This window comes from Giraffa tippelskirchi, chromosome 4 (assembly GCF_054371585.1).
Source record: "Giraffa tippelskirchi isolate mGirTip1 chromosome 4, T2T-mGirTip1v1.2.pri, whole genome shotgun sequence".
Lineage (NCBI taxonomy): Eukaryota > Metazoa > Chordata > Mammalia > Artiodactyla > Giraffidae > Giraffa > Giraffa tippelskirchi.
The window spans coordinates 4,990,671-5,001,085 of NC_137278.1; the positions used below are offsets into that span (position 1 = coordinate 4,990,671).

Here is a 10,415-nt window from a genome sequence, read left to right on the forward strand (position 1 = left end):
CAGAACCGTCTTCCTCAAATACACAGTCAAGGGGGTGATTTCTTGCTCTGTGCCATCTCCGCATTGCCCAGAGCAGAAAAGTGGAATATAAGTAGACATTGGGCACAAAGCAGTCCATGATCAAAAGAGTTTGGGAAAGTCGGGGCTAGAGAAATTTCAGTGGGACTCTTTACTGTAGAAATTCTTAGAGACTGGAGTTTGCCCGTGTGCCTTGTGAATCTCCCGAGACAGGTATATAGTATGCAGTCTTTTCCTGACCAGTATGACAACACTTTTTTTTCTTCCTTTATTCTTGGAGCGTGTTGTGACATTGGCGTTTGGCAAAACACCCTTCTGAAAACTCTGGTTTGTAGAATTAAATCCAGACCCCTTAGCAAGACATAGAAATGCCTAGTGATCTGGCGTCTGCCCCCTGTCCTGACCTCATCTGCCGTCATTCTCTGCACACGTTTTGTCTTACCTTCTAGCCTTTTGTGCTCCTTGTGGCTCTCAGAACGTTCCAGGTTCTTCCACACGCTTAACACCTGCTCTGTGTCTTTGACCTGGGATGTTTGCACCTCCTGCTCACCTGACATGCTCACTCTTCCCTTTACACTGACTGAATGCCATCTCTCTTCTCGTCCTGTCCCCCTTCCCCTGGAGGCCTCTTCTGTATGCACGGGCTCCAGAGATGGCAGGCCTGGGTTTCCCTCAACTGACAGCACAAATTGTCATCATCATTCTTACCTCCGTAGTGTTTTGAACAATCATTTTCTGGTACTAGAACTAGTACATCCTGGTCATTAGCTGACATGTCTACCTCGTAATTAATAAAAATACTGATGTACTCCATGTTTGTTCTGGTAGGCCTTGTGCAAAGCAGACTTAAGTGGTCATAGAATCCTAGGGACCACTGCTAGACTCATCTTTCTGATAAGGAACCTGAGACCCAGAGTGATAAAGTGGCTGCCCCCAGGCACACACGGAGCCAGTTCTCAAACCTCTATCTGCCAGCAGCTCCTCAAGGGCCCAGGCTCTGTCCTGAGTGCCCCTCCCTCCCATGGATACACAGCAGGGCCGGGAACACAGCCGAGTAATGATGTGTGGGAGGGGATAATGAAAAAGCCCCCTGGGGATGTGAAAATGCTTTAGCTGGGATGGAAGAGCGGAAAATCAGAAATTAGAGACGGGAAGAAAAAGAAGGAAATTAGAGACAGGTACTAGACAAAGCAGCGGGGACTGAAGTCATAGGTAAAGAATAAAGGAGGTACACACATGTGCACACGGGTCATAGTTTCCTGATGAGAGATGAGCACGGGTCTGTGTTCCCCAGAAGGAAGGTGAATGTGTGCCCGGGAGCCTGAATTCTCCTGAGTCATTTCACAGAGGGGACTCGGGAGGCCCCCTGCTCCCTGTTACAACGGCATGCATTGGCCCCAGTGATCTGCAGGGACCCTGAAAGTCGGAAGAGCGGGGCTGAGAGGATGGAGTCCACTTGTTATTTTAAAGGCACATCTGCCACATTTGGCAGAGAAGCGCTCACACGACTGCTCTGCCCAGAAGCTACCCCTAGCCAATTTGATCAGCGCCCCCTACCCTTTTTTTTCAGAGTACTTTACAAATGATAAAAATAAAGTCATGTAGACATTATTAATGTTCTGTTTTTAGAAGCGATCCTGGTATAGGTAAAGTTCAGTATTTAGTGCACTTGCATTTTTTTGCACTTGCGTTAGTGCCGTCTGTGAGTTGAACCGTCTGGCACATCCCAGATGAAACGCAGCGTTTGAAAGGGCCTCGGAGCTCGAGGTGTGGCCTGTGAGAGCCAGTCTCCCCTGCGGCTGTGCTCTGCCAGAGGCACAGCCCTTTGTCTGCAGAGCTGGCACCTGAGCCCTTGCCCGGAGTGGGCCGCTGCCCAGAACCGGTGGCTGTGGCTTGGAAAGTCTTGCCTCAGCTTCCAAGGGTCCGAACTCCTCCTGCCTGTGCAGTTGTGTCTTCCAAATCCAAAGCAACCAGCTTCTAAAAGGTGTACTTAGCTGCTCTGGCACAACAGTGGCCCCGAGCCACCCCCAGTCCCCAGCTCTGTCAGGTTCCCCCCCCATTACAGTCCCACCAAGCCTATCTGTCACTCTGCGCTAACAACCACCACCTCTACCCTAATCGTCCTCTTTACCTGGGATGCGTATTTTTGATGCCAAGCACTAGTAGACTAATTCCTCTAATAAAATATAAAAATGCTGCTAAGACTTGCCGCCCCGCTCTGCATTGTCATCAAGGAGGAGCCCAGAGCCCTGACTCAACATGCTAAGAGTCCGCTTGAGGTTGACTACCTGGCCGCTGTTCTGACTTCACACAGTCAGACCTAGCTGGAGAAAATGCAGGTGTCTCTGTTGAATTTATCTTACTAGGGGATTTAGGTTATGTTAATGCTATAGCTTCATTAATTACCCCATATCAATAATAAAAAAAAAAGCAGCTTTTAGCCTCCTAGCACAAGAGAGGAGAAGAAATGGTGGTATCAAAGGGAACCTTCAAAGACAGCCAGAGCTGTCTCCAGGGTAATTTCTGATCCCCGCATTCTTCCCACTTCAAAGTTGGATGTGTGTGTGTGTTTGGGTCGAGGAGGCTGGGGGAAGCTTGAATCTGATTTCTCTAATAAGTGTTGGCATCAGCCCCGTTTGATATTAGATGCAGGGAACATTTTGATTTGTTATAGCCTTTGAAATTGTTCAGACCGACCTTCAGAAAAATGGCCTCTTGTTACTTATGGGGGAAGGGTGAAAGCTGGGGAAGGGGAATCCGGTTTAATTCATATGCCGAGGATGCTCTGAAGTGGTGCTCTCAGCAGTTTTTTTTAGTAACAAATGTATATCCTGATTGAAAGTGAAAAGTTGAAGAAGAACAGACCTGTAAAACTCCTTCACTTTTCTATTCTCTGGGGGAGAGTGAGCAGACTTAAGCGGATGACCCAGTAGAAGTTTGTGGCTTGGACAACTTGGATGACCATGGAGGAATCCATCACCGTTGCAGGTTTATAGCACCCCGCCCCTCCTGACCCATCACCTGTTGACCTTGCAGGATGAAGCTACTAGGAAATGAAAGCTCTAGAAGTTGAAGTCTCTGTGAGGCTTACAAGTTTTATTTGGAAGTGTCAGTGTCAGATCATTCAGTTCATTGTAGTATTTTTTTTTAAATAAAGAACTGATAACTTTCTGATGAGCTACCATCATTTTCATTTGCCGCTAAAGGAATTTTGGTGCCGATGGTTGTCACATGACCTGGCCTGGAAGATTTGTCATCTTGAACTTTGCAAGAATGCCCCCTGCATTTTGAACTGTGACAGCTTGGGGGTCACCATGTGAGTCCCGTTACATCTGGATTATAGCTGCAGGGCCCTCTTACTCCTGGGTTAAGAGCTGGGGCCTCTTTTTTTTTAACTGTTAATTTTGTATTGGGATATAGCCAATTAACAATGTTGTGATAGTTTCAGGGGAACAGTAAAGGGACTCAGTCATATATACACATGTGTCCATTGTCCCCCAAGCTCCCCTCCCACCCAGGCTGCTATAGAACATGGAGCAGAGCTCCCTGTGCTGTACAGTAGGTCCTTGTTGGTTGTCCATTTTAAATATAGCAGTGTGTACATGTCCATCCCAAACTCCCTGACTGTGCCGTCCCAGCATCCTTCCCCCAGCAATCACAGACCCGATTTTGACTCTCTACCACGTATTAACGTGTGATGTCGGACAAGTCGCTTAACTTCTCTGAGCTTCAGTTTCCTCAGCTGTGGATTGGAAATAATTTTATCATCACCATGCGACTGCTGAGAGACTTTAGAAAGATAACACAGGTCCAGTGTAGACTAAGCACATAGTCATCAGCAAACGGTATCCGTCCTCCCTGGTGGTGCCAGAGATGCTGATGGTGGTGGCCACCATCATAGTCAGCATTTGTTGGCCTACTGATCTGGGGATGTTTAGATTTTTCTCTTCGGTGAATAAGATTGATGTCACTGCTGTCCCAGTTCTTCCTGTGCCTCGAGAGGACCTTTGATGTCTGATGTGAAGCCTGAGGGCAGGTGTGTCTGTGCTGAAGCAGTTGGTTGTTGTGGGGTGCGTTTCCATTTTACCTGAGAAGAGACCACATTCCCACCTGTAAAATACTCACTCTGGTCCCTGGAGTCCGACAGGCTGTTCCTAAGACTGCAGGTTCAGCCCCAGTTACCAGAAGTTGACTTCTCCATTTTAAGATCTTTCTAAGTCCTGCCCAGAATACTGAGGGGATGCTTTCATTTGTTTTTCTTGACACTATAGTTCAGAATCATTTCTCATTCATGGGACTGAAAGCTTGTAGCTTCCAGAATCCTCATTTTTGAGTATCGCATCCAACAAAGAATCGGTAGCCATGCCCTCCTCTGCGACAAATAAGCTGAAGCTAATAAATATTCACTTGGCTCCATCCTGGCTCCCTGAAATGAATTTCTGAAATCTTCCTGGCCCTGAGGAGAGGCAGGGCACTGACTCCAGAACACTTGCTTAAATGGCTTTCTTTGGCATAAATCTAGCAGAAAATCAAGGACAAACTGCCTTCTGTGCCTTCCCAGCAAAGGGGGAAGCCATTGTCATTGAATCCCTCTCTCAGCCCTGCGCACCTGGGAGATAGTTGTATTGCCTAATGTCCTTCTGTCCCAGATGGTCAGAACCAGTCCCTGGGGTCCTGAATAATATATTTAAACCACCTTCCAAAAGAGCGGTGTGCTCACTTGGAATGAGCGAAGTATGTTTTGAGAAGTCACAGTTTAGCTAGAGGGTCCACCTCTTAATTAAACCTGTACATACTTCTCTCTGGATAATTTTTCTATTTAAAACATTTTGCAGGTTCTGAAGGGTTGGGTTTTTTTTTTTTATATGTATATGATTTTCTCTTTTAAATGAAGACTAACTTTTCAGTCTATATGCGGATTCTTCCTTTTTTCTCTTTCCGTGGCCCTGTGGTTGTGTCTGTCTGTGTATGATGGGAACAGGCAGGAAGGATAAACAGCAGAGAACTTCAGCAGCAGCAGCTGTGGGCTGAAAATGGAAAGAGAGCTAGATTCGTTCCAAGTTCAGACATTGATGTGACTTTTCCCAAAATTTAGATTTAGCATCTTTGGCATCTCCCTGTCATCTTGACAGTGATCTGGTAAAACTAAAAGATACAAAAAGTCGTTCTCATTCCTTCCACAATGTCTGAATAGTCTTTAAATGTTACATTTGTGAAGCTCTGGGCTACACCGTGACACTAAGATCATACGAACCTGACTTATCCTCCCAAATATGACCGGCTGCCCAGCAATTTTCTTCAACAGAACTGCTGTTGTAGGGAATTAATAACTTCATATGTATATTTGGAGGTTTCCTTCAGAGTTATCTGGGGGTAACATGTGACTTTTCTCCCTACAAATTGCTAACCTATCCAATTAAAAATCTAATACCTGAAGATGTTTAAAATTCTTACTCCATCCATTAGCCTAAGTGGGGGGCAGTGACTAAAAACTGACACCATCTTTCTGGAGAGCAGTTCAGCCAGAGAAGAAGGAGAGGGGTCAGGTGGGGGCTTCTGTGGAAATCCCAGGAGATGGTTCGGCAGTGGGTGTGGCGGGAAGCAGACCGATTGAAATCAATGTTCAGCCACAGCTCTTCCTTCATTGTTCCTGGACTTGGATCTGCTAAATTTACCCTCTCCAGCAGGAGCCTGCTGAGGGCTGGAGAGGGTGGAGGGCACCTCCGGACCACCCAGGTTCTTCTACTTAGGAGCAGGAAGGGCCAGAAGAACTGCACGCATGCCTGTTCCCACCCAACCTTTCCCTTCCTAGGATGGTTTACAGAACAGAGACAGAATTCCAGCCTGTCCCACATCAGGTGGAGCACTTCCGGTCTTCCTAGAGCAGTCTTCCCAGCTGATGGCTCCTTATGCTCCCATGCGCTCCAGAGTCAACACACAACACACAGGCTGAAGTAGCTGTATCTCAGCTTCCCGCCATGACCACTGGCCAGCCTTAAAGGCAGATTTCAAGAGGCCCACTGACCAGGCATTTCAGTTTGCTCCGCTCTTGAACTTGTATATTAAAGCTGACTTCTGAGCACCCATGGGACCTCCTGACAGCCCCTCTTTTAATCTGCACTGTTTCCTCACTGTATTGGGGGTAGTTCTATTTTTGCCATACTCCCTTTTGTTCTAACCTCTTGAAACAGTGAGAAGGCATTGATTTAATTTCTCATACAGTCTGTCAAACCAGAGTGGCTTTGGTTAGACTGAGCCACAGAGCGTTCCGTCCAGGACCAAGTATGGCCCGAGGACTGGACTCTGAACTCTGCCCACATTCCATCTCAGACCGCTGTTTCCTCGACTAAGGGTTCCTGACACAGGGCTTCATCACAGTGAACCTATGGAGCCCTGTGAAAACAAATGGACAAATCAATATATTCTCGGCCCCACTCCAGACCTCCTAATTCAGACATTCCAGGGAAGGGACCAAGAAATCTGTATATTAAAAAACAAAAAATTCCCTCAGGGCCTCTGATGCCAGCCAGGTTTGAGCACCACCAAGCGAGCCCATCCATAACAAGCTTCTCCAGATTACCATGGGCAGTCGAATGGCTCCAAACGCAGTCTCACCATCTGGGAAGGAAGGTTTCTGATGGGACCAGCTCCCCGGGCTCGTCCTGGGGAGGGCATGTGGAAGGCCCATTGTGCGCCTGGCAGGGAGCAGGTGTTCAACAGTGGGGTCTGCTTTCCTCCACGCGTGCCTGTGACATGGCCCGTCCTGTGCCAGGACAGTGTAAACAAAAGAAAACTGCCAGTCAGTTTTAAGTGCGGTGAACATATTTAATTTTTGAAAGGATAAAGAGAAGCAAGACAACAGGTATGGGAATGATATTTTAAGACAGAGTAACTGGGCGGTGCCTCTCTGACAAGTGACATTTGAGCCAAAGGAAGTATGTGAGGAGCTGTACGAGGGTTTGTGGGGGAAGCAGTCCAGGCACCGCAGGTGCAGAGGTCCTGGGGCAGGACTGACCGTGGCAGTTGAGTGATGCAGGAGCACCAAGGTAGGAGTCAGTGTTAGAAAAGTGAGCACGGGCTCAGCTCGTGGCCGTGGGCGCGGCAGGTACCTCAGGCTGACTTCTTTATGTCTCTTCATTTCATCTCCTTAAATCACCACAGTTGCTAAAGAAATCCCAGCATGTGTTTTTCTTATAATCATAGATTTTTAGTTACAATATCATTTCTTAGGGTCCACAGTTCTAAAATTGATGCTGATATTTTATCTCCTTCCCCCCACAGCTTGATATATGGTCCAAATCCAACTATCAAGTGTTCCAGAAGGTGAGTTTTCCTTTTTGCTTCTTCCTCAAGGGGCTTTTAGGGAAATGCGATGACTTCGAGGTGGAAATACTGGTCTTAAATCAGAGACCTTTAAAAAGTGAAAAAGCCAGACACAGAAGTCTGCTCACTGTACGATTCCATGTATGTGACATTCTGGAAAAGACAAAACATCAGTGACAGAAATCAGAGCAGTGATTGCCAGGGCTTGGGAGTGAGGGCAGGAGATGGTCCCCGGATGGGTATCGAAGAACATGTTTGGGTGATGGAAATATTCTTTGTTGTAATTATGGGATCACACAACTGTATGTTTTAAAACTCACAGACTAAATGCCTACAAAGGGCAAATTTTTAAGTGTAAATTATACGTTTAAAGAAAAAATCAGAGAGTCTTGAGTTCCCCCAAGATCAACCCACAGTTTTGTTTGTTTAGTATTTATTTATTTTTGGCTCTGCTGGGTCTTCGTTGCCACGTGTGGACTTCGTCTAGTATCAGGGAGTGGGGGCTACTCTAGCTGTGGACCACAGACTTCTCATTGTGCTGGCTTCTCTTACTGTGGAGCCCTGGGCTCCAGGGCCTGTGGTCTTAGTGGTTGTGGTGCTTAGCTGCCCCCCACCAGCATGTGGGATCTTCCCGGACCAGGGATTGAACCCTTGTCTCCTGCCTTGGCAGGTGGATTCTTAACCACTGGACCACCAGGGAAGTCCCAACACACAGTTTTTAAATGCAGTTTCTCACAGCCCTGTAATCTACACATGTGCCTCAAGGATGGGCTGAAGGAAACAGGCTGTCCCCACCCTCACCCTGCCCCTACCCCACTCTATACTACAGTGACATCTTTTTCAGGTGTCAGGCTTCCTGAAAGAGAAGTACTATCTGGGAGATGTCAGAAAAAGAGGAAATGTGACCAGAGAAAATCCATTTCCCAGCTCCCAGTGGTGGAAGGGTCCCTTCTCTGGACCAGCTCAATATGTGGGGCTTCTGAGGGCTCCTCCCACAGCACTCAGGCCAGCTCCCCTGCAGGGCACCGGCCTCCTCCTTCTGTGCCCTCCATCCTGTCTGCTTCCATCCAGCAGTGCAAACGATAGAGGAGGCTGTCAGTTCGCTTGTTGCCTCCTCGTTCAGCAGCAGTTATTTATTTGCCCCTTTGCCGTGTGCAGGTTCTGGGCTCAGTGCTACAGGGGAAACAAGACAAACGAGGAGAGAGAGTCAGGAGGGGACTCTCGGCTGTTACCTGGGGGCTGTGGTCGAGGACAGGAAGGTCTCCTTCGCATCAGCGTGGTCGCAGGAGTCCTTTATGCAGCACCAGTTAAACTGGGACAGGAGGCAGGTGAAGAAGCCAGCCATATGGAAAGCCACGGGAAGAGGGTCCCAGGCTGTGAAACTACAGCCCTGAACCCTGTGTGGACAGGGAGCTCGCCACAGCCCCGCACCACTGGGGCCCATGCGATGTAGCAGACAGACTGAGGGCAGGTGGGGGAGAGTGTGGGATTTGGGGCCCCGCTGGCAGGTGCCCCTCAGTCCTGGTGCAGAACTTGAATTTTATTCTCAATTCAGTGAGAAACTACTGGAGGGATTGGTGGGGAGGAAGGACACGATTTTCAGAGCTGGGCCCAAGTTACCCCGCTTGAGTAATAACTGTGTTCGGGTTGTGCTGGTAGCTCAGCATAGGATAGTGGTGGTGGTTTTTTCAGTTGAGGGGAAATTCATATAACAAAACTAACGGTTTCTAATCATTTTAAAGTCAACAGTTCCATAGCTTTTAGTACTTACAGCATTGTACAACCATCACCTCTATCACGTTCTAGAACATTGTTCTCATCCAAAGGGAAACTTTGTTCCTGTTAAGGCGTGGGCCCTGGGCTTCCCTGGTGGCTCAGACGGTAAAGTGTCTGCCTGCAATGCAGAAGACCCAGGTTCAATCCCTGGGTCGGGAAGATCCCCTGGAGAAGGAAATGGCAACCCACTCCAGTACTCTGGCCTGGAAAATTCCATGGACTGAGGAGCCTGGTAGGTTACAGTCCATGGGGTCGCAAAGAGTCAGACACAACTGAGTGACTTCACTTTCTTTCTGGGCTTCGTATCAAAGGAGCATGATGGACCAGCCTCTGATGGTGTGTAACGTACCTCAGTTCACAGCACTCCCTGGACCCCTCTCCAGTGAAAGAGGGAAGCCAGGGACAGATGTCCAGGTCTGGGGAGGGTCTGAGGCTCAGCCCCACTTGCCTAGGGAGCATGTGCAAGCAGGAAAATGTCCTGGTCTTATCACGGCTGCGTGCACTGTGCTGCCCCTGATTGGATCCTGAACCAGGAAGAACTTATTAATGGAAAAACTGGTGAAATTTAAATGAAGTCTGAGCTTGACTCAGTAATAAGTAACCGACGTTGGTTTCTTCGTTGTGATGAACCTACCTGATAATGACAGATGCTAACAGCGGGGAAACTGGGTAAGGGGTCTATGGGAACTGTATGTACCATCTCTGCAACGTTTCTGTAAACCTGAAATTAGTCCCAAATTTAAAATTCATCTTAGAAAGAAAAATCATAGTGTTGACTCTCTAACACGTCTTTACCCAACTGAGGTACCCAGACACAGAAAGGGAAAAACAGCCTCCCTCCCTGGGTCCAGCCCGTAAAGGAAAGACATCCATAGTCACGTGGGGCTAGCGTAGGCGACACCGTGTTAATCCAGGCGCTCTTATCTAGGTGACCAGACCCGCTGTACCTGTTCAGCTGACATAGAGCCTCGGCCTTAACTGCTAACTCTGTCCATGCCAACAGCTCTTGTCATTTCTCCCCCAGCAGCTGGTTGAAAAGCATTCTGAGGAGAAAGAACACTGCTCGCTATCTGTATCTTGTTTCCGTTTCACAATGAGGAACATTAAAATGTTTTGGGTTTGTTTTGTTTTAACCTGGTTTATCTTAGTGTCCTCTGGTGTTGCAGTTAATTACTTTCTGGCTCCAGGGAAGTCAGGCAATGACTTCAGCCCCTCCACCGCTCCCCCCACCCCCACCCCTCAGCATCACAAAACCACAATCTGGGATTGTAACAATGGTCCAGTTTCCAGTCACATAC

General features: G+C 47.9%; 1 protein-coding gene, 1 long non-coding RNA gene and 1 other non-coding gene across 4 annotated transcripts in view; 2 read left to right on the top strand and 1 right to left on the bottom strand.

The window, feature by feature from the left end:
- The window catches only part of MED27 (mediator complex subunit 27), a 220,080-nt gene that overhangs the window by 192,811 nt on the left and 16,854 nt on the right, over positions 1-10,415 (top strand). For both annotated transcript variants that reach the window (XM_081594703.1, XM_081594704.1), the window contains one exon: positions 7,300-7,341. In XM_081594703.1, coding sequence (XP_081450829.1) covers positions 7,300-7,341 — 42 coding nt within the window. The remainder of the gene's footprint in view (positions 1-7,299; positions 7,342-10,415) is intronic.
- On the bottom strand, positions 7,758-10,311 carry LOC145546782 (uncharacterized). The gene is made up of 4 exons (XR_014083266.1): positions 10,252-10,311; positions 10,065-10,160; positions 9,113-9,235; positions 7,758-8,514 (listed from the first exon to the last, which is right to left on the bottom strand). It is a non-coding gene; the product is annotated as an uncharacterized LOC145546782 (long non-coding RNA).
- TRNAC-GCA (transfer RNA cysteine (anticodon GCA)) lies at positions 9,205-9,276 on the top strand. The gene has a single exon. It is a non-coding gene; the product is annotated as a tRNA-Cys (tRNA).